The sequence below is a fragment of the Larus michahellis genome, chromosome 15 (genome assembly GCF_964199755.1).
Source record: "Larus michahellis chromosome 15, bLarMic1.1, whole genome shotgun sequence".
NCBI lineage: Eukaryota > Metazoa > Chordata > Aves > Charadriiformes > Laridae > Larus > Larus michahellis.
In genome coordinates, this window is record NC_133910.1 from 5,382,195 (window position 1) to 5,410,132 (window position 27,938).

At 53.6% G+C, this 27,938-nt stretch overlaps 1 protein-coding gene across 6 annotated transcripts in view; it reads right to left on the reverse strand.

The window, feature by feature from the left end:
* ASTN2 (astrotactin 2) overlaps window positions 1-27,938 on the reverse strand; it is a 377,208-nt gene that overhangs the window by 157,186 nt on the left and 192,084 nt on the right. For 5 of the 6 annotated variants that reach the window (XM_074609111.1, XM_074609113.1, XM_074609112.1 and 2 more), the window contains exons 11-12: window positions 13,247-13,397; window positions 95-261 (exon numbers count right to left, since the gene is read on the reverse strand). In XM_074609111.1, the coding sequence (XP_074465212.1) occupies window positions 95-261; window positions 13,247-13,397 (318 nt within the window). Of the gene's footprint in view, window positions 1-94; window positions 262-8,641; window positions 8,833-13,246; window positions 13,398-27,938 lie in introns of those variants that run through there. The other variant, XM_074609116.1, reaches the window with a different exon arrangement.

The following is a 27,938-nucleotide window of genomic DNA, read 5'->3' on the forward strand; positions in this document are numbered from 1 at the left end:
GACAGGTGGCACAGGAGGACGGTTGGCAGGGATGGAAAGGGCACAGGTTATTTAGCTGCTCGTGGGGGATGCAGGAGCGCTGGGGGGGACTCACCCACAGAACATGAAGATGGTGCTGGAGGAGGGGTCGTGGGGCAGAGGGAGGGTCTGCTGGAGGCAGAGCTGCTCGCACCCGCCGTTGAAGCCATCCGAGCAGTCGATCCCTTTGGAGTAGTCGTAGCAACCGGTGCCATCCTTCATGGGTCGGAGGTCCTCGGGGCACTGCAGCGAGAGAGGGGACGTGGTAAGGTCACTCGTGGGTCCCCACCTGCCCTGGAGGCACAGCCTGGTGGGTACCCTCGAGCCAGAGGAATTCGTGTGTCGTGCTGAACTCCATCTACATCTAAAGGAGACGAGTTCATCCTGAGCGATGGATGGGGCAGCCCCAAGGGCCCTGCACCACCTCGCACAGCCTCTGGGGAAGGGGCAAGGACCACAGGGCAAGGACCGGGTCTGCTGCAAAAGCCACGCTCCCCACCCTCCCCCTGGAGGAGGGTGAAATCCCCGAGGCAGCAAAATTACACAGTGAAGAAGCCTCAAGCCAGCATTCGGTGAAGCATCATGACCTGCTCCGTAACGTACCGGAGAAACCCTCTGCGTTTGTTACCTGTTCCTCTGAGATGCAGAGAAGTCCAGTGTGACCCAGAAAACCCATCTCAATGCCGGGGACCAACCCAGAAAACCCATCTCAAGTCAGAAAACCACTTCAACGTTTGGGGATGACCCAGAAAACCATCTCAACCCATGCCAGGCAGGTCAGCGAACGTGACCTTGGCATCATCTCCAAAAGCTTCTGGCTGCCCACCATGGGAGGAGGCAGCTGTGGGCAGGACTGGCCCGTGGTGGAGGTAGGACCAGGGAGGGCAGGATCGCAGCCCAGGCCCATCAGAACAGTTTTCCACAGCTGAGGGAACCATGCTGATTCACACAAGCTGAAGATCTGGCTCTGGGTTTTAATTTCAGTTCCCCAGCTGGCTTTCCTTGTCCCAAAAGATAAAAACCAGCAGGCGGCAAATGCCATCAATAAATTGTCACCCAGATTAAAGCTCTCTTCTATTCCACTTGTGTTATTTATCCCTTTTCGCCAAACATGCATGCATACAAACAACAACAAAAAGGCCAGTCCTTGAAAAAATAAATAAATCTTGCCCAGGAGCAGCTCGCAATTAAAAATGCATTATGGAATTTCTTGAAGATGAGTTAGACTGGAGCTCGTACAGGTAGTGATGAAGGCAGGTTATAAATGGCCTCTGTCAAGCAGAAGAAAGGTTATAAAACCACTATACTTCGTGCTTAAAAAAGAAAATCAATTTTCCATGCAAGCAAAATGCTGTACATATTAATAAAAGTTCAGGAGACCCTGGACCCCGCGCTCACTGTCACAGGCAGGGTCCCGCCGGGAGGCGGGCTGCCGAGCCTTGCTCGCTCTTGGCTACTCAAGAAGCAAACTGCCCGCAGGGGCCACCACAAAGATGCTTTAGGGAGTCCTGGCCCACCCCCTCCGAGCGACGAGAAGTTTCTCTCCACCTCCCAGAAACCCTGTGCCATTTCCCTATGGCAGCAGCATCAAAGCCATGTCTCAAGCATCTCAGATGGCTCCTGTGCCCTTAGCTCTGCAGCTCAGGTGGACCTTCCAAACCTCAGCACCTTCCTTGCAGGCAATGGATAAGGTGGGAAGGGGAAGCGAGGGAAGGCTGAGGCACATGGCTTTTCTAGCCAAAGGATGTTAGGACAAGGGATAATGGTTTTAAACTAAAGAGGGTAGATTTAGACTAGGTATACAGAAGAAATGTTTTGCAATGAGGGTGGTGAGACCCTGGCCCAGGTTGCCCAGAGAGATGGGAGATGCCTCATCCCTGGAAACATTCATGGTCATGTTGGATGGGGCTCTGAGCAACCTGGTCTGGTTGAAGATGTCCCTGCCCATGGCAGGGGGATTGGACCAGATGACCTTTAAAGGTCCTTTCTGACCCAAACTGTTCTATGTTGGCAGCAAAGGGCTCTGGAATAGGATGCTGCCCGTCTCTGCAAAGCAGGCAGGGCGCAGGCAGGGCGCAGGCAGGGCGCAGGCAGGGCGCAGGCAGGGCGCAGGCAGGGCGCAGGCAGGGCGCAGGCAGGGCGCAGGCAGGGCACCAGTGGCCCTACCCAGGCACAGAGCAGCAGAAGACATGGGAGCAAGAAGCCTTCTAGCTGCACAAACAGAATAAATACGAAGGAGGAGAGGACACTTAGAACAATCCGTGCTTTCGGCACCGAGCTGCCTGGGAAACAGGATCGGGATAAGTGTGTTTGCGAATCCGCAGATACAACACTTATCTCCTGTGGTCTCCTCCGCATCTGCCAGCCCCACTGTAAGAATAAGAGCTGTGCAAATTGGTAGAAACACGTCTCCCCGGAGGACACGGAGGGCTGACTGCAAACAGCATCTTCCGCTCCACGGCACCGCATCTGCCTCTCCGCTGCTCTCCCCACACCGACGGGGAGGGCTGGGACTCTGCCCAAGTCCCCTCCGGAGCTCCCGAGGGACCTTCCAGGGTGCTGAAGGCAACTGGATGGGACCGTAAGTCAGCAGGAACTACAGGAACACAGCCAGGGGATCAGTCACGGCTTTTCTGAGTTGTCACTTGGGACTCTCGCCCTGGCACTGATCCGTGGGCTGAGCTCAGCATCTTCCCCAGCCTGCAGAGGAAGACGACGGCTCTTTCCCCAGGACTGGGTTAGCGGGTCACCAAAGCCCTCCCCTCCCTTAGCCCCACTTTGCTGGAGGCCACCCTTGGGATATTCCTCCAGTTTGGACTTTTAATCACCATGAAACGCGTTTCCTTTCTGTTTGCAATTATGCAGCCTAATACGCATTAATTACGGCAGGCAAACAGCTCAGCACAAAATTTGCAAAAGAAAGCGTACACACACGCACACACCCACACCCTGCCCCGCATCCATATCCATCCCCGGCTCGGCACGGAGCCGGCTCTCCAGGGACAGACATCTTTGGTAGCCAGCACACACAGAGAGGAGGTGGCCCTGCTTGGTGGCACGAAGGTGACAGGGCCAGTGAGGCATGGCCGAGCTCTGCCATCAGCACCGGCCAGCAAAACCAACAGGCGGGAGAGGCAACGCCAGCTGCCTGTGCTGGGAGGGGGGGGGTTGCAGGGATGAATAGGTGGATGGAGCAACTATTGGGCACAATAAATCTTTACTACACACCTCCCTGCCCCTGGAGCAGAGGATTAGCAATCAGGACGTCCCACCACTCGATCAGAGAAGGGAGAAAACTAGAGCCCGTTTGGGTGCAAATATGTCAGAAACAACTGGCGGCTGAAGGGTCGGTGGGCTCTGGCGGGGGGGTCACAAACCAACCCCCGTTCTGCATTTGCTGGGCTTTCATAAAGGCCCCGATCTGTTATTGCTGACATTGATTTGTCTGGCTCGGGCAGCAGAGAACCAATAATTATGGTGAGTTTTAATCAATCCCCCATCAATTCAGCTGCAGTTCAATTTGCGATCTGCCTTGGCAGTGACACAGGGTGGGGGGGGGGCTGTGTCGGAAAATGATTAGAAAATCAATAAGCAACTCAGCCAATAACTCTGTCTGGGCGATCACGGGTGACACGTCCCTCCTTGATGAGAGGAAAGCTGGCGAGATGCGGTGCTCCAGCAGCCCCCGGCCAACCACCTCTGCACAGCCCTCATCTGCACAGCCCTCATCCCGATACGGGATGGATCCATTTATCCAGGGAGGCAAAGGGATCCTACAAACCGTTAGTCAGCTATTCGAACGAAAAAGCTGTTTGTTGTTTGCCACGTTAGACCCGCACGGCTTGGGAACTCGCTTCAAACTCCCAGAGCATCCTTCACCCATGGATCTGACAAGCAAAAATATCTCGGAGCTTGGGAAGAGGGTTTGGTGCTTAATCCACGCCACGAAGAGGAAAAGAGAGGTAGGGGGAGATTCTAGCTCGTCGTCCTCTCCGAAAAGCCAGGGAGAAGCCATTAATGCAATTCCACTGCCTTGCAAATCTACTCCATCCACGCAGGAGTGAATTGCTTTCCCTGACGACAGCCTGCCCTGAAAATTGCTCTCGGGATTGGAAAAGAAAACGTAGTTTCTTGTCTTCTCCTGCATTAGCACGGATAATGCAGATCCTGCAGGTTAAACGTGACCCACAGCCACAACAGCCTGACCCTGCCGGCGCCGATAGGTTTGGCTGTTGTCACAACGGGCCACTGGCTCGTCCCCTCCCCGCCATGTCAGGCAAAGCACCCAGGTCTTTACTTTTGTCATTGGAGTCAGCAAACGGACTCCAAGTACGCACAGGGAATGGATATGCTGAATAAGAATGTGCTATTTTTACCTGGTGTTTGGAGAAATGAGCTTTTTTTTCCCCCCCTTTTAAATGGCATCTCCAAGGTGACCCGGAGCGGCACAGCTGGCAGGACCGGCTGCCACCCCCGGAGGCCACCAGAGCCAGCCTCGCCGATGCACGGCACGGTTTGGAACGAAATGGGATGCTCACGCCTACCGCCGTCACCCCGGCACAGCCTGTGACACGGTGTGGCCTCCTGCCACCAGGACTTGGCTCCTCCACCCACCACCACCATCCACAGCACGGCCGGAGCAAACCCAGTGGGAGGAGCAGCATCTCCAAGGGCAAAGCAAGCAAGCCGTACGAGATTGTGTCTTAGGAAAATAAGTATCTGGATGAGTCCCTGTTCGCGTTAGTGAGCAAAAGCCCCCCACTTTTTCCCGCCCCCCCCCCCCCCTTTCTCATTTACAAAGCTCATTAGCAGCGAGATGGGTGAGGGGGTCACTGGAAATAAAATCCCAGTCTCATTACTGACACGGATCCCCCAGACGAGAGGACTCCAGCTCTCCACCTGAGCTGCCTGCCAGGGTTCCTCTGCTCAGCTCCTCTCTTCCATTATTAAGTTTGTTGTTTTTTTTTTAAAAAAAAAAAAAGAATATTTAATAAAGTGTTTCTGTAGAGAGTAAACTGCCCTTTTTCTTATTCCGCTCTGTTTTCTCAACAATAGCAGCCTTTTTGTCAGAGATAAAAGCCCAGACTTCTCCCGTGCCAGGGTGTCGGAGGTGATGCTCTGGGCGCAGATGAGCCCGGCTCCTCCCTGGCTCTGCAAAACCGCCCAGGGAAGCTGCCGCCAACCCCCTGCTCTGGGTACCACACTCCTGTGTCTGGATGCATCCGGAGGCGAGACCCAGGACCCCCAGCCCCGTGCCTGGTGCATCTTCCCTCCGCTGCATCCCCGGCGCCGCTGGCCCGAGGCTGCGGAAGGGGCCGGTGGCTCAGCGCTGCAGCGGCACCGAGTGCCCCGTCCAAAGGCCCTAATAACCCCCCTCTGCTCAGAGGCATCCTCGCTCCTCACCGAGAAACCTCTTCAGCGGGAGACAAAAACATTAATCTGAGGCACTGCTGAGGTACAAGCAATTGCCAGCATTTTAATGAGCTCCAAACTATGCCTGGCATGTATTTTATTTGCTTGTTGGAGCTCAGAAATGATACAAATGCAGTAAACTCCTTTGTGTCCATATATATATATATATACACACACATATATATATTCGCCAACAACTTTGGCTTATTCTGCTTTCTTGGCCCAGGAAGCCCCCAGTGAGCAACGTTCCTCTGCAGCAGCAGGACCAGATTCTGGCTGTACACAGCCCAGTCTCTAGGGGTGAGATTTATCCCTCCTGTCCTAATATTCTGCTAAAACGGGCCAAAAAGCTGGTCGCTAAGGCACCCGGCGGCTCCAGGCAGTCTCTCTCCAGGGCCACCCCTGCCTCACCTCCTTGGGGCAGCGATGTCCCCACCACGGCCGCGGCAGATCCTCCCGTCACCCCGCTGCAGGGGAGCATCCTTCCCAGAGGGAAACATTACAACTGTTTTCTGAAATAACAGTCATTATCTTCCCACTCTTTTTTCCCCCCCCCTCCTTCCCTTCCCCCTGCTTCCTTTTCCCTTTCAAGATCATCAATCATTATTTTAGCCTCAGAAAATCAAACCCATCTGTCTTCCAGGCTCCCGAGCACACGCTGCAATGGCTCACGCTCCTCGGCTCGGTTCCCCCCATGACAGCGGGCTGGGGACTCCATGGAGGAACCGAAGCTCCGGGCAATGAGGCAACATCTCCTGGCCTCCAGCCACCGCACAGCTCTCATGGACCCTCCCGGGCAAGTCACTGTGTATTTTTTGCAGCTCAATTCAAAGCGGGATGGACTTGTTTCAAGCAGTTGATAGGATGCTACGTACATACATACACACACACACACCAGTGCTCAGAGCTCCTGGAGCAAGGAAATCAAGCTGGTGGAAACCCTCCAGCTGCTTTCCTTCCAGGCATCACCAGCAGTTCATTCTGGGGTGCGCTGGCACCTCCTGCCCACCGGGCCATTTCCCTTCCCAGCCACGGCAGAGGCTGGCACCTCCAAAAACCTCTGGGAGACCAGAAATTCCCCTCCTGCCCCACCTGACATCCAGGGTACAGCCCAGCCACAATGCTACGCGCCAAACCCTGGCGACCCACAGCAAACCCAAAGCCCCAACCCAGCCCTGACCACAGCACAGGACGCATCCCAGTCTGCCGGGGAGCGGAGGGGCAAGGGCTGGTGCCAGCCAAGCCCTCCAAGGAACGCCGCTGAAAAAGCCAATTCTGGAGAAAACGGGGCTTTTATCACCCAAGCCACCTCTTCCCAGTGCAGGGAGAGACATCCAGCTCACCTTCGTGCTTCTTGAGCTATTCCGCTTGCTTTTAAATTTGGCCAACGTGGTGCAAACCCCTTTTGCAGCACTGAAAGCAAAACCAGGCGGGTGGCGGGCTGCCCCTCTGCCCCCTGCCACGGCCGGCTACCAACCCCTGCAGCTTTTGCCATCCTTTGCTTCTCTCCCTTCCCCAGATCCCATTTCCATCACAGGTAGTTACCTGCCTTAACGAGACAAATCCAAAAAGCACAGGCTCCTTGGGGAGGGGGGGCTTGCAGGTGAGCTCAGGGGGCTTCTGCTTCCAACCACAACACGCGTAAGGAGCCGTCCATCCTCTGCTTCGAGGAGCCAGCTCCACTTGAAAGGGATTAGGAGAGAATGGTTTCCTCCCCATCTCCCTCCCCTGCGTGTGCATCTCTACCATAATTAGCTAGGTGCCTCGTAAGGCAGGGACGGATGAGTCTTTATTTTTCCCCGAACAACTGTCTGACAGAAAAAAAAACGCAGATTTGATGAAGCTTAAGTGCTTTGTGGGATTCCATCAATTACATCTCAAAATTCATTGGGAAATTAGGAGAGCATTTAATTTTGACAAGGTTGAAATGTTTTGGTTTCCACTGCCTAATTTTGTTTTTATTTCAGGCTGTACGCTGGGATAACGCAATATATACCATAAAACTCCAGATGATAATGCTGGAATTAAACGCTTCCCTCTCCTTGATAGAGAGGAGACGTTTTGAACCAAAATATTTTGGAACTTGCACATACGTGGGGGATTTCTGCACAGCATTTTGGTTTGGGCTGAAACTCCCCAAAAACCCATTTCCCTCCCCCCACCAAGAATATCAGTTCTCAGCTTCACCTGCTTCATTTCCAAGCAGCTCCCCAGTCCCCTTGGTCCCCGAGCCACCCCTGGGTGACTTGTGCTGGAAGGAGGAAGCCGGAGCGGTAGCCACTGCCCCGCTCCTTCATTTCTAATCCCATTTCTCCCCAAAATGGTTACACTCGGAAATTAAGCCATTGCTCTGCCCCACTTTGCAGCAGCTACAGAACAGCCCATGGGTTTGACGTGGAAGAGAGCAAGAAGAGAAGGATTAGCTCCAGACAGGCTGCGCTAAGGCTTATACGCCCGTGCGGACCATGCCAAATTTCTCTTCCTTCTGTGTCTAAAAACGCTTGGACTGACACCGCACCGGTGTCACCGTGGGCCGCAACTTCATTAACGGACTCTGCAGTAGATGCTGTCCGTTCTGCATACGCTGAGCCACACAAACTCCCTCCTGACGCATGGGCTGACCCCTGATGAGGAATAAGAACAGTTCTCGTTGTACTAGGAGCCAAACTATACTTTTTTTCCTCGCTCAAATTAGAAATAAATCCCTGTTAGAGGAACCCCAGCCTGCGAGCAAGGAGATGGCGACGGTCAGCAGGATTTTGTGCCTGTGCAGAAGAGCAGCGCCCGCTGCCTGGGCTCGCCGGGCTCTCCCGCCGACCCCTCTCCCGAGGTGGGATGGATCCTGGAGCACAGCCATGCTCTGAGCCCTTCCACATCCACCCGCAACATCTTTGACCTCCGTGGCACAACTCACTCTCTTCTGACTTAAAAGGACTAACTCACCACCATCTTCAGGCACCACGGATGTTGCAGAACCACCAAGACCACATCACCCGCACCCACCTGCGGCTGCTGTGATGCCGCTCATGCAGCAGGGAAATAAGGGGTCTAATCCTGCTGCAAACTCAGCACGGGACCCCAAGCTGCCTTCCCCACCACCAGCGGGGCAGTTTGTGCCCTCCTGCTTCTCCAGGAGGTCCTCATGGTGATAAGATCCCATTCTGAGAGGCGCCAAGGGGCTCAGACACACACCTTCGCTGCACGCCCGTACCTGCTGCTGCCTCCTCGCAGCGATGTCGAGGATGTCCAACGCACACCAAAGGGGCATCATCCACCTCCTCGCCCAGCTCACGTGCCAAGACCAAAGCTCACTTTTCTTAGGGAAAAAAAAAACTCATCCTTCTTATTCCCCTGGGGCTGCAGTCCTGCCTTGCCCCGCAGGGCTCGCAAACGGCATGGACATGGGGCAGCAGATACGAGTGACACCCCCACCTGCCCTTCTCCCCAGGCAGACAAGAGAACTGGCATCAGTGAGCAAAGCCAAGCTGAGAGACAGGTGGGGAAACCTGAATTTAAGCCACGTTACAGGTGTTTCCTTCAATCCCTCAGGGCCAATTCACAGGTTTTCATCTCAAATTATAAATCACCAACACATGAGGGTCAACCACTTGCCCTTTTCTGGCATCCTCCCTCCAGGCTGAGCAGCTACCACTGTGCTGGTAGAAGGGATCAATGATACGTATTCCTGCCCTGAATCTGACTTATTCCTCCAGCACAGTTTCTCCTGGTTTGCTGTGATCCCTGCAACACGTTACAAAACGTACACTAGACTCAATGAGCACAGAAGGGCCACCAGATTTAGAGAAGCTCACTGGGATTTTGGTTTTCTTGGGAAATGCCTGTGGCTTCCCCTGACTTGACGGCAATTCTGGGATGCGACAAGGAAAAGCAACACGGAAACAGGTTTTCCAGAGCTTGGGGATTGTTTTGTTAGGTTGCAAGGGAGGGCTGAAAGGCAAGGCTCCAGTTAGCAATACCGAGGTCTTAGCAAGGTTGCAGCTCATACTTCTGAAAATTAACCCCCCCCCCCCCAAAAAAAAAAGCCTCCGATAAGAAAAGAACTGCAGAAAACCTTTATGCGCTAATGCCATCTACTGGGTACAGGTAAAAATAACAGAAAAGGCATGAGATGAGGGGGAAAAAAAGGCCCCACGGGAAGCGTGGGCTGGGAGCTGCCACCCCTCCGGGTGGGGACCCCGCTGCAGAGCCTTTGGGGTCTTCAGGTGACACCTGGCAGGCAGGATTTTTAACTAAGCAAAGGGATGCCCTTGTTTCTCCTTGGTAAGCCCAAGGAGACTTGTCCTCAGAGCGACTCCACCACGAGCCGCAAGCAAACCGCCCTCGGCATTCCAACCCAGTCCTTTTAAGCCCAAACAATTAGGTAATGGCAGAGCCCACGCCGCTAAAAAGCCCAAAGATAAATGCAGCCCCAGTCCTCGCAGCATTACTGGAAGCCGTATTAAGGGCGCGAAAGAACTGGTAACAGATGATGATTTTTTATATATATATATATATATAAAAGGAATAAGAAATCTTTGAGATTTGTGCTGTTCCCTGGCTGAGCTGCTCTAGGCTCCGGCTCCGCTGTGTATTAATTGCTTACAAGGCTGCATGTATATTTGATGCTCAGTACCTGCCTGGAACATTTGTTGGATTTAGCCTTGATTGATGAACCGCTGATTATATACTTCTGTGGTCCTCGGCAAATTAATAAACTGTTGACTGGTAAAGATTAACAACATGTCATGATTTGCGAAACAGTGTCCAGAGTAAAGCTGAAGCAAACCTAGTGCTAAAATTAGTACGCGAATGCTCCCTGAACTCTATAAAAAGGGGATAGCTTAATTAAATTACATCCCGATATTGCCCATAGCACTTACCAAATTGGCAAATTGAGTTCATGGCAGTTCAGCTTTAAAACTAACTGACATCCCTGCAAATTTGCAGCAAATGACCCCATCCCTGCTCGCCTGGGAAGCCCAGCTCACACCTGGTAGCTGCCGGGTGCAGGGGTGGGATGAGGAGGGGACGTATCACCCAGCGCAGGGACCACTGCAGAAGGTGCCAGAAGGTTCCACACTGGGGCTGCGTTGAGCTCCCAAACTCAGCTCCCACCACCTCGACCCCACTCAGCGCCATGAGCACGACCTGGGGCTGGGGCAGCGCTGCCTGCCCACCCCTTGGGCATTTCCCCAGTCAACGGCCATGGATCACGGTCAGAAACACGGGACAGTGTCCTCCAGACCTCTGCTTGCACCGCTGCCATTACTGGGGACCTACAAGCTGGTGATGAGGGTAAAATGCTGTATGGGGTTGGGAGAGCCAGGAGGGATCACAGAACCACAGAACGGTTAGAGTTGGAAGGGACCTTAAAGCCCACCCAGTGCCACCCCCCTGCCCTGGGCAGGGACACCTCCCACCAGCCCAGGTTGCTCCAAGCCCCGTCCAACCTGGCCTTGAACCCCTCCAGGGATGGGGCAGCCACAGCTTCTCTGGGCAACCTGGGCCAGGGGCTCACCGCCCTCAGAGCGAAAAATTTCTTCCTGTAATCTCATCTAAATCTCCCCTTTTTCAGTTTAAAACCGTTCCCCCAGCTCCAGTCCCTCCCCAGCTTTCCTGGAGCCTCCCTTTAGGGACTGGAAGGGGCTCTAAGGTCTCCCCGGAGCCTTCTCTTCTCCAGGCTGAACCCCCCCAGCTCTCTCAGCCTGTCCTCCCAGCAGAGGGGCTCCAGCCCTCCCAGCATCTCCGGGGCCTCCTCTGGACCTGCTCCAACAGCTCCGTGTCCTTCTGCTGTTGGTGCCCCAGAGCTGGAGGCAGCACTGCAGGGGGGTCTCAAAGAGCGGAGCAGAGGGGCAGAATTCCCCCCCTCGCCCTGCTGCCCACGCTGCTGGGGATGCAGCCCAGGATGTGAAGGGCTTTCTGGGCTGCCAGCGCCTGTTGCTGGCTCGTGTGGAGCACTGTTCCCCTGGTGTCAGTCCAACGGGAAGCAGGGAGACATGTGGACCGGAGCAGGGATGCAGTTGCCATCTTCAAACTCCCCCCAGGGAGCTCAGCTCTGCTGTCCTCAGGCTGCAGCTGGGACTGGGGAACTGGGGGGGTTTCACCCCACGACTGGGTGCTGCGGAGAGGGGCAGAGCAACCTTGTGCTCCTGTGGCAGGAAGAAAAAGAGGCAAAGAGCAGAGGGAGAAGAGACGGGCATCCCTGCGGCCATCTCCTGCCCCCGTGGGATGCAAGACCCCGGTAACCCAGCGTGATGTTGGGGGACGGGGGGTCCTGCAGTCCCCTTGTGTCATCTTGCCCACGGCTCCCAGGGAGGGGATGCTCTCCAGGAGAACGGCTCCCGCTCCTTCTCCTTTCTCCCCGCCCTGCCCGCTGTACACAGTTTGTTCTCTTCACATAAAGCCTCAGTTAGGCATTACAGAAACAGGGGGGTTATTTTCCCCGGGGTGACACAGTTTTCAATTTCTGCCTCTCCGCAGGCTGGCGTGGTGAGCGCTAGGCCTGTAATTTATTGACAATTTCTATCTTAATATATCCTGACTCTTAAAAAGAGGCATCTCTTCCCAGCAGCACAGGACGACCAGAGCCCCGATTGCTTGTGACAGTGTCTGGGAGGCATGCTGGCATTCAGAGCAAAATAACACCCAAAAAACCAGGGAAAAACCCCTAAAGGACTAGAAAGGCAGCCGTTCCTTGGGAAAGGGAACAAGAGAAAATGACAATGGGTAAAGAAAGGAGGAAAGGGAGGGGAGTGGCAAGGGGAGATGGTGCTGGGCGCTGCTGGTGACACATCAGGCTGTCACGCTAAATGGCCTTAACAAGCAATCGGAGAAGGGGATAATGAAAACGCCACCCCCGGGACAGCACCGCTCCTGCCTGACCTTTCCCAGCTGCTGTGTATAAACATCTTCAATAAATAAAGAGACACTTAACTCCTGCCTCTGCTGAGAGGGGAGGGATGGGGTGACGGGGCTCTGCCTGTGGCGAGAGGGAGGGGAAGGGGCAGAGGGGTTCCGGGGGGGCTTCAGGGCAGCAGGCGGGTGTTTCCAGGAGCGGGTGATGAGCTCTCCATCCCCTTGGGGGTCACCACCCACTGCCTGGCAGGCAGGGGCTCCTACAACAAACAGACAGCCGAGAAGGGATGCTCCAGGTTTCCCCCAGTTTCCCAGGCTTTGACCAGCATCTCCGCACGCAGTACCGGCCTCGCACAAGCTCCACGTGCAGGGACGTGGCGACTTTGCTGTCGAGGGTTAGAGGTGGGAGAGGTGCTGAGCTCTGCTGCTCCCACCTGGAAGAACGGCGAAACCCCTCTGCACATCGACAGCTGGGGACGATTCAGAGCCTCTGCCCAAAATTATCAGTCTCGGGTCTTTCGGAGGGGGGCACTGCAAAACCCGGGACTCGGTAGATTGTTTGGCAATACGTGAGCACGTTCAGAAACAAATCAAAACGCTGAGGGTGTCAGAGGGGCCCAGAGGGGCAGAGGATGGGGAGATGCTCCATCTTTCTCCCACGCTGGGAAGCACAAGGCAGGAGAAAAAGCGAGACTGCTTTCAGCCCCCGCTTTCTTGACAAGCAGGAAAATGATCATCAGCCTCAGCCATTTTTCTTTTGCTCATCTGAGCCCCCAGGCTCCTTCCCTGGGGTCCTTAAGGCCTGTCTGATTTGCCGTGAAGGCCCCAGGGGCAGGGGGAAGCCACCACCCGCACACACGTCCCCTTGGGCACGTTCCTGGAGAAGGAGCAGACAATGTCCCCCTCCGGCTCGTCCCCAAAACAGATGGCAGCCCCGGGGGCCTGCAGCCGCGGTACCTACCACGCAGCCCGTCGAGTCCACCTTGCGATCCGAAACGCACTTGAAGTTGCGGGTACAGCCACCGTTGTTGCGGGAGCAGTCTCGGACCGGCCCGAAGGAAGAGAGCAAGTCATTGATGGTTTCAAAGTAGGTGGACAGCATCGCTTCTTCCCTTGGAGAGAAAAGGCACCGTTAGGGCTGGCAGGGAGCTGGCGTGGGCAGGGCAATCCACAACGAAAGCTGCTCTGGCAAAATCACGTCATTTTGATTAGCAAAAGTGAGGCAAAGGAGGTTTCCCAAGAAAATTAAGGCTTTGTGATTACGCTATATAAAATAAATTTGCTGCATAACTCTGACCAACCAGCTATATGGTTTCAAAGATACTATCTACCCTTTTCAGGCAAACTGGCAACTAAGGTACTTTGTTAGTAGCCTGGAGTTTTGTGTGAATCCAACCCTATACTAGACAACAGCGAACCCACAACAGCGAAACTCCTCCTGAACATTTCACCGCTGGGCCAAGCCTCCCCGAGCACCCACACCTCGTCCATCACCTGGGGACCCTGCTGAAGCTGGACAGCCATAGGAAACTTGGCTTCGCGCTTGTTGGGATGTGGATGGCTCATCCCGGTGCTCCGGGGGGACCTGGAGCAGAGGATGCAGGGAGGGATGCGGGCACAGCTCTCTGCCGCGCCGCTCCAGCTCGGATGTGCTGTGACGCCCCTCTCTTAAGCAAGCAAGAAGTACAAATGCCCGCAAATTCCACGGCTATGCAAAGCCTGGGGAAGCTCCCAGCCCTGCCTCGCCGAGCTGCGCACGCAGCAGATTTTGGCTGTGACAAAGTATTCAGGCACTTTGCTTTCTGCTGCGTTCCTGCAAAGGCAACACAGATGCTTGTCGAGAGCTTTAGGCATCTCCAAGGTATTTTTCGTCTTCAAAGCACACGTTATATATTACCCGATATCTGCAACCCATGTCGAGCAAGAGATCTGGTCACCCTCTTACCGACAGGAGAGAGACAGAGTGATTTATCCAAGGTCACAGAACAAGTGATGGAGATGGACTTGATCTCTGTAGGTTAGTTATTAGATCTTTATACACAGGGGGCTGCAAAGAAACACTGACCCTTCTGACCTTAAAATACCTCCTAAGGCAATGCCAGGATCACAGGGGGGGTTTATTCCCCTTTAGCATCTCCCCTGCTCGCTTATCAACACCTAAAAAGCCACACCATGACTCAGTGCCCAGTGTTAGTCTCCCTTTTTGGGGGGGTTTTCATTTGAGAACCGTGTGCTCGGCAAGGGAACGGCGTCGGAGGAATATCCAGCGGCCCTTGCCGCCCGCAGCACCGCTGTCTCGAACCAGCCCCGCGTTACCTGTCGGCGGAGGGCCCCACACGCACGCCGTCGCACTCCCGCACACAGCCCCGCCAACACCAAGCGCTCGAAAAACTCATGAGTCAGGCATTAAAAAAAAAAAAAAAAAAAAAAAAGAGATTGGCATAAAAATGATGAGATTTTTAAAAATAAATCAATCACTGGGTGGTTGGTTTTTTTCCCTCCCCTTTAATTTGCCTCCTGCTTTCCGGGCCTTTGGGGCGCAATCGAGCTTTTCCCTGCAAACTTGAGGGCTAGGAACTACCCAGAGACCAAACCCAAAGAAATAAAGGCCTACGCAGTACTGAAGTCATGATTTTGCAGATTCTAGACTTCCAGGCAATCACAGGATTCCACAAGCTGGGACTTTCAGCAAGGAAAACACCATAAAACCAGCAAAACGTGGTAAATTGGCACGTCCCCGCTCAGACGGAGGTGGAGGGCAGCTTCTCCAGTACCGTGGGTCAGGGTGGACCAGTTATCCCAACACCGAGGTAGCCCCATGCCCACCGCGGTGCCCCTCAAATTCACGGCCACGCTGCCTGCTTTCACCCCAATTAACGCTTCCCAATTAACTTTTCCCTCTTGGCGACTCTGCTTCCGATATTCCCCCTCTTTTGGCCCATCTCCTAGATTTTCCAGCATATTTGGAGCTGAATCTCCCTCTGTCCTTTCTTGGTCATGTTTCAAATATCTTTAGAGGCCCTTTTCTATTAGCACTCTGTTCCCACCAGAATTTGCAGCTCCTCCGAAGTGAGGGAGTGAGAAAGGCAGAATATATTAGATCAGAGCACGTATTTCTGCTGGAGAGATGGGGGGGGTGGGAGGGGGAGAGAGAAAGGGCATATTATTTACTAACCCAAAATGCTGTTTATTAATGTAGAGTGAATTATTAAATAAAAACCCAACAAACCATGACAACTCCTCCACCGCCCACCCGGATAGCTCAGCCCCATCTGGTCCTCCCGAGGGGTTTCTCATCGTAGGTTGACGGCAAGGAGAACCGTGTCCCCGTCCTCCCTCCTGGCTTTTCCCTTTGGCCACCAAACAACCAGACCCTCCTGCAGCTCCCACCTCCCTGGAGGGAGAAGGTGAGGAGCTCCAGCTGGGCTGGGTGGTGGAAAGGAGACCCCAGGGTCAGATCCTCATCGGGGGTAACTCCGGAGAGCCGGAGCACTGCCCGGAGAAGAGCATCATTCTCCTGGGATGGGGCTGGCAGGGGCAGCTCGTCACGCTTTTAATTAAAACCTGGAAGCACAAATCGACCTTCTGCCCTCGTGAGGGTGGAGGATGGGAACGGGAACCTCGCTCGCCGAAATCATGCCTGGCATAATGGATGACCCCCGACAAAACACGGGCAGGGGCTGCCGAGCTGGAATGAGCCATTAAGCGTATTAAAATATTAACCTCACGGGCAGGTGGGGGAGCGGAGCCGGAGGGAAGTGTTCAAATGTCACCTGCGGGAGGAGCGGGGTGACAGGGCTGCCTGCAGACGGTGGGAGGCTTCTCGGCCGGGTGGCTCCTGCCCAGGCCGACGCTGGATTAGAGGAGCATCGCTTCGGCTAGAGGAGCATCGCTTCAGCGCTGCCCTGACACGGGGGATGGCAGCAGACGAGAGGGCTGACGCGATGCCAGGAGCAAACCCGGTCTTGTCTGCCTCTGGAGGGGCTGGCAGAGCTGCACTCGGTGCACTTTGGCACCGCCAGTCGCAGCGGCTCCTTTTAATTTTAAGGGGTGAAGAGCAATAATTAATTACCCGCCTCCCACAGCCATAATGGGACGGGCGACGCGTGGCACGGAGCAGATGATTTTCCACCCACGCAGCTCTGGCGGTGACCCTGTCCATCCCTCCCTGCCCGCAGCCCCCAACCCCAAATCCCAGAGCCGATCTGGAGAACAGGCAGTGCAGAGGCAAAGGACACTTGAGGAGCGATGGCAGCATCTGGCCACCACTGCACAGTGCCCGCCGGGGGCAGCCGTCCCCCCCTCCGCCACCCGGGCACGCCAGATTAGTCCGGCTCTGATGGATGAATCACTTTCCCCGCAGTAACGAGCCGCCTGCAAAAGAACAGCTCTTTTCTCTTGTTCTCCATCTATCCGTATTGAACCACACTGAGTGAATCCCGGATCCGTTCCGACAAGGCGGGATGGAGAAGATGGGCTCTGCGGATCGCGCCGTGGCCGGAGCACACCAGGGAGCCGGGGGAGCAGGGACCAGGCATTGGGAGGATGGGGCAGCTCCCCACCACCCCTGTGGAAGATGCTGGGTCCCATCAAAAAGGGCATTTTGGAGCGAGCAACCTAATTGCTGGGGCCAGATTCACTCCACAAGCACAGGTACGTCTAGGAACACACGCACACACTCCTTCTCTAACTCTCAGCCCTCCCAAAGACACACGGAGACGCCCAGATGACACACTTATAAATGAAATGCACCCCCCTCTCTACCAGGACCCGCTGATGATGCACAGCCTCAATAAAAGCCCCTTTTTCTAACAGCTTCTGTGGCCACAAACGGTCAGTGTGATGCGCAACAGCGGGGCTCTCCGCGCAGCTCCCGCAGTGCAGACCGCGGCACCCATCCTCACCCAGCCCCGTACCACCTCCCATCGCCCGCATCCTCCTCGATTCCCTCAAAAATACTTTTCTCCACCCTCCCCCTTTGTTCCAGGCCCTCCTTAATGAAGCAGATTCAGTGACAAATATCGCTGGGGGTTATTTATTCATGAAATATCAACACCATGCAATTCTCAAAGCCTCCAAAGCACTCAGCTCAGAATAAGCTCCTGAGCTTTGCAGTGGCTCTTCTCTCCAGCTCATCCTGGAAGGGGATTAGTGGGTGTTATCCAACTCAGCTGCCCCTTTTTATTGCCTGCTAATGGTTAAAGACTTCAGTGCCTTACAAAGTTAACCATCGCTGAGAAAAACAACGCAAAGGACGCGAGCTGGGGCCAAAGCCAGAGCTGCTCTGCCATCTGCTCCCCGAGCTGTGTTTGGAGAGGGATCAGGGGGGAGATTTCAGGTTCATGAGTTTCTAAAGACAGGGCCCACTAGCAGCAAAAAGCACGATGCTGTGTCACCTCCAGTTTCATCCCGAAGGAGGGACTGCTACAGAGCGGGGACCCAAACCCCGCGGTGCAGCCCTGCCAGGAACCCTCGGGTCCAGCACCTCACGCTGCTTCCGACTGGTGAGACCCCACTCAACAGGGAACTTCAGGCCCGATGCACTTGCAAACTAGTAACAGAGCAATTGACACCCACATTCTGCATTTTTCAGCCCGACAGCTGCTCCCCTCAGCAATTCTGACCGGCTCTGGACACAAAACTTCTGCCGTGCTGCGAGGCTCGAGACAGGGCTGGTCTCCTCGCTGCTGAGAGTCCACCACAGAGGTGTCCTCCTGCACAGACTTTGCTCCCTTTTCCTGTTATGACCAGCCAGGGGTTAAATTTGGCCATCTCTGCCTTTCGCCCTTTTTCCCTGCCTTTCACCCTTAATCCTCTGCCTTTCGCCCTTTTTCAGGTCGTCTCACCCAGAGCTGGCTTTACCCAGAGGGACCCTCAGCCTTTGCCCTGTGGATGCTCATGTGGCAGCCATGGCCGCTTCCCCCTTCCAGTCCCCATTATGGCCCCAGCCAGCCCCAAAAACTCAAGCAGAGCACCCATCCCTCCGGGGCAGTTTCCAGGAGGAGCTGGATGCCTGCCCTGGGGAAAAAAACCCTCCAATAAGACCCCAGGCACAGCCCCAGACCTGCACCAGCTGAAGTCCCCATCCATGTGGCAGGTAGGTTATTTCCTCCCCAGCAAATGCTCTGTCTGACCATCACTCGTGCTCTCGCCTAATCCACTCCTGCCTTCCTCCACTCCTTTCCTCTTCTCCTTCACATTTTTTTTTTTCCTCCACTAAACCCCCGCCTTCCTCTGCTCCTCCACCGAAATCATTAGTGAGGTGGCCGAACTCTTCCTTGAGTTTCAGAGTAAACCACTCAAAAATATTAAGGGGGTTGGTGGAAGTGGGACCTGCACGAGCCTTTTAGCTGTGCAGGTGGTTCTGCTTCTGTTTGTCTGCAGCCACCTGGTCTGGAAACTTCTCTACCAGCCATGACCTGCAAATGCTGGCTGGAGGACGGTGAGCCGGGAAGGGCAGGTGCTCTCAGGTGCAAGCTTGAGGTATCACATTGGAGGGGGAATTACAGACCGCAGCAGAAGCAAAGGTAACCCAGCCTCCGGCTTCCTGCGTTGCAGCACTTGGCCATGATAAGGCTGGGAAGAGCTCGGGGTGTTCACACAACGCCCAGAAAAATTCATCACAGAAATGGGCACGAAGGGTCTGTCTGCGTGATCAACACGTGTACCCCAGCTGAGGGTGCGCTGCAAAACTCATAATCACATTATTTATAAAAGCATTACATACCATAGAACCATGGAGCCATAGAACTGTCGAGGTTGGAAAGGACCTTTAAGGTCACCAAGTCCAACCATTAACCTGATACTGCCCAAACCACCACTAACCCCTGTCCCTCGGCACCACGTCTGCCCGGCTTTTAAATCCCTCCAGGGACGGTGACTTCACCACTGCCCTGGGCAGCCCCTTCCAATGCTTGATGACCCTTTTGGTGAAGACATTTTTCCTAATATCCATCCTAAACCTCCCCTGGTGTAACTTGAGGCTGTTGCCCCTTGTCCCATCACCTGTTCCCTGGGAGCAGAGACAGACCCCCCCTGGCTACCCCCTCCTTTCAGGGGGTTGTAGAGAGCGAGAAGGTCTCCCCTCAGCCTCCTCTTCTCCACGCTGAACACCCCCAGCTCCCTCAGCCGCTCCTCACCAGACTTGTGCTCCAGACCCCTCACCAGCTCCGTTGCCTTTCTCTGGACATGCTCCAGCACCTCAGTGTCTTTTTTTGTCGTGAGGGGCTCAAAACTGGACACAGCACCCAAGGTGGGGCCTCACCAGTGCTGAGTACGGGGGGACGGTCACTACCCCAGTCCTGCTGGCCACATTATTCCTGATGCAGGCCAGGATGCTGTTGGCTGCCTTGGCCACCTGGGCAGACTGCTGGCTCATATTCACCCAAATTATGATGAAAATACGGTCACCTCAAAAAGCGGTCTCTGATTTAAAGACAACAGGGTATGTTTTTTTCGCAGGATTTCAACCCTTTTTTATTCTGCCTGCAACAAGAGACCATTCTCTCTACAGCCCTCTCCTGCCCCCACCACACTGTTCATCACGTCTATAGGCAATGCAGGACCCATCTCCTGCAGCACCCAACCATGGGCTGTCTCCCCAGAAAATTCATCCGCACATTGACCAAACTGGGATGCTCTGGAAAAGTTAATCTCCAGCCCCAGCGTTGGACACGATGAGGTGGTGGCAGCTTCTAACTGAGAAATTTCACAGTCTGAAACTTGGGCACACTTAAGCTCAGGTCTTCAACCAGATTTCTTAGCCTGGTGCCTGAAGATGTGCGTGCATGGAGTGGATTTATTATTTTAGGCAGAAAAACAGAATTTCTGCCCAGTGCACCCACAGACGCTTTTCAGCCACTTTAATAGCGCTGGGAGGTTTGAAGAAAACCAACCATCCAGGTCCTAAACTGGGAGAAATCCTCCTTACTTGAGCGACACTGGAGAAGGCACTTCAACGGAGCGACGCCGACACACCACGGCTGATGAGCTGCTTACTACACATTTTCCAGGTAGTCTCACTTCTTGTGGTAATACTCTAATAAACACTTGCAAAAACGCTCTCCCAAAAACCTTGAGGTTGCAAGTGTGAAAAATTCCCTACCGCGCTTCAATAATTTGCTGGAGATTCAATAAAACCATCGCTCCGCCAGAGCGTTTTGAAGCTCATCTCGGCAACCAGAAAGGCCAGAAATTTAATTACAGCTAAAGCAAAGCAAAAACAAACGCACCAGAAGAAAAGTGAGCTCGGAAAGCCCCTCACACGCACAGCACATCCCGGGGGATGCCGGGGCTCGCCAGGACCCCCCCATGCCGCTGCAGCCCCCTCGGAGGCGGCGCGGCTCTGCTGTACGAAGGAGCAGGGTGTTGCGGGTGAGATAAACAAGATAGTTTTAATTCTCAGCGTTATTTTCCCCTGCCGTTTCAGGGAAGCATCGCTTCAACCCCGCGAGAGGCAAAGGCAATCGCAGGCGGTGCCAGTTCAGTCTCCCAGGCAACCTCGGCACCGGGAGGTTTGAGAAAAGGCGCACGAGTGTTAATAGGGATGATGAAGCACGGGCAGTAACCGCGCTGGAAATCACACGTGTCAGCACCCACTTCACCGCGGCTTGCCATTAATCCCAAATTCAGGCGGGTTGCATCTCCCACGCGGTGGCAGTACCGTCAGGACGCTCCTGTGTGTCAGGTACCTTGGCAGCAAAATGTGGGATGGGATGGGATCAATGGGATGGCATGGGATCGATGATGGCATGGGATCAACAATGGCACGGGATGGGATAGGATGGGATCGATGATGCCATGGGATGGGATGGGATCAATGATGCCATAGAATCATAGAATCTTCATGGTTGGAAAGGACCTTTGAGACCATCGAGTCCAACCATACACACACATACAAAACCCCCTACAATCTCTGCCACTAAAGCATGCCCTGAAGTGCCAAATCTACACGTTTCTTAAATACCTGTAGCGATGGTGACTCAACCCCCTCCCTGGGCAGGCTGTTCCAGTGCCATGGGATGGGATGGGATGGGATGGTACAGGGGCTTGAAGCACAGCAAGTGCCCTTAGTGGGACAGAAAACCTACGCTAAGCACCTGGGAACACCAGCCCAGAGGAGAAACAGCACTGCTGAGCATCGTGTCCCACCCTGGCACATCACGGCAAAGGGGACGGCGTTGTCCTGTATCCCCAGCACCCCGTCCTGCACTTATTTAAGATAAGCAGAGCGCTGTCTCCTTGGTGCTATTACCACAACCGCTCCTAACAACCCAGCTGATGTTTTCACATTCAAAGGAATCCCTTTCACTCGGATGACTATTATCACCAGCCAGAGCTAGACATACCTAATTCAGTTTTATTAACTTTAGTTATTAAGTTATTTACCTAGGAAGCATGCAAAGTTATCTGAGACGAGCCTGACCCAGCCCTTTCCTTACGCTGCTTCTCCAAGCTTCAGCTGCAAAGAAAAACTGAATTCTAAAAAGGAAGGAAATGGTAGCGAATCAGAAAAGCGCATTTTCAACATCTTAAGATATTAAATAATAAAAAAAAAAATATATAGCTTTTAGACCACCAGGCGCAGAAAGCTCCAGGCTCAGTGAGGAGCCACCTGGCCCCTCGCATCACTGCAATTACCAATAAACACCTTTTGGCGACCGGTTCTACGCGGCTCCAAATAGTAATAATTTAAACAGCTAATAGTACCAGAATCTGCTTGTCCAACACAGAATCAGTAGTAGCAGTACATATTAATTGATAGTAATTGCACACTAATTAGCTCACAAAGTAATATGTTTATCTAGCAGAATGGATCACGCTATTGGCGCAGGGGTTATCGGTACAGGCAGCAATGCATAATTAAAAAATACATAAATGAAAATTATCAAATGATTTCTTTATGCTAATTAATATTTTTCCTAGCTCCGTGCGCCCAGCAATTCCTTTCATCCCCTCCTCTCAAAACATTAGTTCCAAAATAGTGAATATGTGAATACATTTCTGGCTTCACTCTAGAAATAAACATCAACTGGAGGGGTATTTTTCATGCTCAGAGGTAACATGGGCATAACGAGGAAGGAAAAAATCTGCTCAGAAGGGAAGCGAAGGACCACAGGGAGGGCTCGTGCCTTGCCAGGGCCGAGCTGACCTCGCTGCCCCTGCTGGCAAGAACTTCTGCAGTGAAAGAGGCATCCAAAAATCCTTCTAACTCCCCTGCCAATGAAACACAGACCTCAGCATCGCTCAGGGGGCGGCCAGGAGTCCCATGGGCTTATCCGGAGGGATGGAGCGAAACGCACCATGCTGCAGGAGAAGAGCGGGTTGGTGGGGGGCGGGAGAAAGCTGCTCTGATGTTGACTGAACCCCCAGTTCTCACCCCCAGAACTGCATGTTGTGACCAAGGGCAGGGACCCCGGAGGACAAGAGAGGCCAGCCCGGCCCCAGATCCTCCATGGGGATCTGCAGGAGCTCGGCCGGGAAGCAGCCTGGACTCTGCCATCATCCCTACCTTGCTCCTGCATCCGACCGCTTGGATGCAACCCAGCCCTTCCCGCAGCCTTGCCACCCAAACCCCGAGCAGCCACCAAGCGCGGTACCCCACAGTTAAATTTACAGGGAGCAAAGCCTTCCGGCAGGGGGGATGATATCCAAGCTATCTCCTCCTGGATGGTGGGATCTCTGCTAGCAAAGGGATCCTGCAGAGCATGTGCTCCATAACGCAGACCCAGACCACGTCTCCAAGGAAAGCCCACGTTAGCAGGGCTGCAGAGACAACGAGCACTGCCAAGCTGGTGAGACATCAAGGACCATCGCAGGTGGGTACATACAGGTCTGTGCCCGCAGAAAAAGTATAATAAAGCAAATTATAAAGGTTGCAATGTCATATACTCAAAAGTTAAGAAAACGTGAGAACTAAAGTTGCTAAGGCAACCTTAATTCAGTCTCTAGTAATTATGCACTTCGATGAAGGTGTTGATTGCGAGACCCCACACAGGAGGCTTATCTGAAGGACGTATCTCTCCCCAAACGCCAAAGGTGATGGTGCTGAGCTGTAGCCGGGTGCCTCTGGGTGCCTGAAATGGTCCAGAACTCAGCATTTAGGCATCCCAAACCCCATCCCTGGGTACCTCCAAACATCTCCAGGCTTCTCTGCGTCCTACAAACAACTTCATCTGCAGCTTCTCAGTACCTTCTTCTCTCTTCGTTGGAGGACGTGTAGCTCCTACGTCATTGTGCTTTATTCAGATGCTGTTCTGCATGCACAATTACTCAGCTCCTCACAGGTTGCTTACCCCTCGCTCAACACCAAAAAGCAGCAGTATTTCACAAGCAATAAAGTGATTAAGTTCCCAATCTCCCTGTTACCATCCCCATTTCACAGACGGGGAGCTAAGGCCCAGGAACGGTAATATAAAAAACATCCACTACATTACATGCACCAAATTTGAGACATTTAGACTTGATTTTTCAGAGTGCTTAGCATTAAATGACAATTCCCCTGCTCAAAGCACAGCTCTCATTGACTTGGGTTGAAGTTTTTACAGCCCCACATTAATGCAGATCATCCCCAGAGCAGGTTCATCGGCTGCGCTAAGCGAGGCAAAGGTGGAAAATTCGGATATGATGGTGCCATTAAAGAGGGTTTCATAATGCATCTGCACAGAGGGGCTGCCTGAAGGCTGCAGAGCAAACTGACCCTGGCACCTCCTGGCTTTGGGGTTTTGCAAACTTGATAACATTTGCTAAAGAGGAGCCTACTCGGGGTTTTATTGTGGGCCGGGAGGAAGGGGAAGGTGTTCAGTTTGGAAAAAGAGGACATTTTTCAGCAGCAGTTGCAGGACGCAGCTTTTGGTGGGCAAAATCGCCTGCGCAGCTCCCACCTGCCCGCTCACCGTCCTCTTCCCCTCCTGTCCCAGTATAGCCCATTCCTCTCCTCCATTCCCCCAGTTCTCCTTCCCCAACTAGCCCCAAACTCGGTATTTTTGGCCCTCAAGCCAGCGCTGCGGAGCGGGGATGCTCGGCCATGCTCGGGCAGGGAGGACGGCTGCCGACTCTCGCTGCTAAAATCAAACAAGACTTCACGCCGCGTGCAGCGATTCAGGTTTTTCAAAAGCCCTTTTAAACTGGCCAAATTAAGGCGGTTCTTTGCCTGTAAAAGAGAGACCCTCCACAAAACGCCTGCCTCAATCCTCTGCAACAGTTTTGCCTGGGGGAGAAAAAGAAATCTTACAAAAACAAGCAATCGAGCAAAAAGCCTAGACAGAAGGCCTGGGATCTCTCATCCTAAATTATTAAAGGCTGAAAACACCATGAGATGGGTCAGGTCACCCCAGTACCAGGCAATGATTGCAGCCCTGGTTCAAATAAAGCATAGATTCACATAGACTCTATGCGGCATGGCAAAAAATGCCATTAATCTCCTTGCCGTGATGAGCTCTGGGCATCTCCTCGCCACCTCACCCGTATCCGCTCCCGACACAGACCCGACCAGACATCGGCGAGGAACTGAGCATCCAGTCACCTTCCCCTTCTCTTCGCCCTTCAAAATAATCACCCATCAGCAAACCACGACTGCAGGTCACTGCTCGTTTGTCATTCCAAAGGGATGAGCTAAAGGATTTTCCCATTTAAAACAGACATATATTCTAGCCCAAAATATATTCTCGCTTGGCTGCGGCAGATCCCATCTCTCCTCCCTGCTTTCCTCACCTAAAAATTGGGAATTTGCTTGCTGGAGGGGCCAGAAGGACAGAGAGGAGCTGGAAGGACGCCCAGCCCGCATCCCAGTCCCAGGGGCGGTACAGTCCCCCGTGCCACGGCTCATCCCCCACACCCACGGAAGCAGAGATGTCCTATAGTGTCCCATGGCACCAGGGACAGACCCAGCATGGGGTACTGCATGGGGGGCTGGTGTCTGCCTGGGGTCATCAAGAGCCTTTCGCAATAGCAAGCTCGAAAATCCCAGCTTGGGATTCAGGCTTCAGTTTCTACTCAACCACAAATGAGTCACTGGGGTTCTCCTTCCCTTTTAGAGCCTTCGAGGGTGTTTTGGGCAATTTTTCTGTTCTAATGGGCTCTTCTGGATCTGACTTTGTAGCAATTCATGAGGGTCACGAGGAAAAGCTGGACTTTGCAGGGAAACTGTGAGAGGGAGGGGTTTTTCCTTTAACCCGCTGTTTGCTTGTGCCCAGGCACCGGGACCAGCCACATCCCAGACTCGACCACTCTCATTACACAGCAATTGGCTTTTTTTCAAGATACGTATAAAGTGCTTAGATGAGGTGACGATAAGCGCTTTAGAAATGCCGATAGAATTAGATTAGATAAATAGGAAATGGGCAGGGCTGCAGGACCATACATCCATGCCCTGATTTTTCACAGACGCTCCTATCAATCCGCTGGGAACAGAGAGCGTTGAGCCCCTGGGAAGCCGGGTGCTGGGGATCAGCCATCTCCACACCGGCAGGGCTAAGCGTTGGGACTGGAGATCCCTGCCCCGATGAGATGCTCAGCATGAGCATGAGATGCAGCATGAGATGTAGCTCAGCACCCCCGCGCGGCTCCAGGGGCAACACCGGGCTCTGCAACAAAGCTCCATCCAGCTGACTCCCCCGAAAGCCACACAGCTGGGAGACCTTCACCGACCCCTCCACATCCCCGGGATCACCAGACCCCGTCCTCTCCACAGACCTGGGGAGTTGGGTACGTTGCTCCCAGCCACGGCACTGGGTGAGCAAGCATCCCACGGCATGGGGTGCCTATGGCTGCGTGGAGAGAAAAAGCCCCTGAGAAGCAAAACTAGAGCTTTTTGGAGAACCAAACCCATGAGCTCTATTTTAACATACACCACTCACCTGGGCCAGTTACTAGGGATGCATTTACGCATAAGTATACATATATGCATAGCTTTGCTGCTATATATAGCGCCTTTATCAGCAACGCTCGCTGGCTTTGAAAAAGCCAGGTGAATGTCCGCAGACAGAGGAACTGAGGCACAACTAGATTATTTACAGCTCGTTTCCAGAAGTAGACTTTGAAGTTGAAATCCAATTAATTTTGTACCTGGGGAGAGATTTGCATAGGGATTTTCCATCCATATGGGCAGATTTTTCAAAAGGACTCGGCTTTTATCTAGGCACCCAATGCAGACTGTGTTTTCCAAGGTGCCCAGCATTCATTAGCAGCTCCTCGGAGTACAGCTGGGTTTGTCACAAGGGCAGCACCGTCCTTGGAAAGCCACCACTCACCGAGCCATTCCAAGGACACCACCTCCATGGGTCTGGGTCTCCAGAGGTGAGGAGCACCCCGATCTGCCGCTGCCTTTGGTAGGGACGCATCTCACTGGAGATGTGGGCATCTGAGAACAAACAATTTCCTACTATAGAGAAAGAGGGGGGTTTTATGCTGGTTTAAATCCCTGAACAAGCTCAGACCAGGCTCAGAGAGATGCCAGCGCTGGCATGGGGCAAGTGGTGGCTGAGGGAGGAGCAGGGCCACCTTGTGTGGTGGCCACAACCCACTAGATCACCTCGGCTATGTCCTAAAACTGCAGCCACGCTTCCCGGAGGGTCTGTCTTGTATCTCCCCTGCAAAGAAGCCACACGTCCCATAACTCTCTTGCCACCATGTCAGCGAGCGCTGTCTTGACAGCCCTCAAAGCAGCCCCCAACTTGCAAACTCTTTGGGGCAGAAGCTGTATTTAGAGCCCTGCATGGGAAAGCCCTCTTCAAAAGTTGACTTCAATGAACCTTTCATGATTTACCCTGGCAGAGACATGACAGAGCCTTTCCTTGTCCCCTTTCACACCCCCATCGCAAACCACAGCCCCCGGCACGGTGCCTGAAATTCTCCGATCCAGGTGATGGCTGCAAAGCATCACCTTCAGACTTCTGAGGAAGAGACAGAGCTGTAAATGCACACGAAAGCCCCGGAGGCCAATGTTTTCCAACTAAACAGCACCCAGCGGGAGGGAGCGGGCAGCCCTGGCCGCAGCAATGCCTGCCTGTAATGAGCTGACCCGCAGGCTTCCTCCCGGCCCTCCCATTTGCAGAGTAATTGCTGTACATTTTTAGCCTTGCCTGCAGCCATATCGTATAGCAAAGGCTGCCGAGCTGTGTCCAGGGCCAGGTGTGTTCAGGAAAAAAGGATAATCAGCTTTTTTTTTTTTTTTTAAAAAAAAAAGGAGAAAAATCTGGCACTGACTCCTGTTGCATCCATTTTTGTTCCTGCTGAACCAAATTGGCTGCCGTCAAAGCAAATGGCAGATGAAGAAAACATTGACTTTCTGCTTGGGTCAATAAACAAGATAAATTGAGTGGGGAGTTGAACGTGGAACAGGGAACATCATCATTTACCTGAGGAAGAGAGAGGGTTAAAGGCAGAGAGGCTAAAGCAGGGCACACCACTGCATCTCACGTGAGGGTGTCTCACCTGGGAGCTGGGAGGCAGAACTGTGCCTCTGAGAGGGTTGGGACTATGCTGCGGGCCTGGGTCTGATGTGCTTAAAACAGAAGACCCCAGACCCAAATCATAGAATGGTTTGGGGTGGAAGGGACCTTAAAGCCCACCCAGTGCCAACCACCTGCCCTGGGCAGGGACACCTCCCACCAGCCCAGGTTGCTCCAAGCCCCGTCCAACCTGGCCTTGAACCC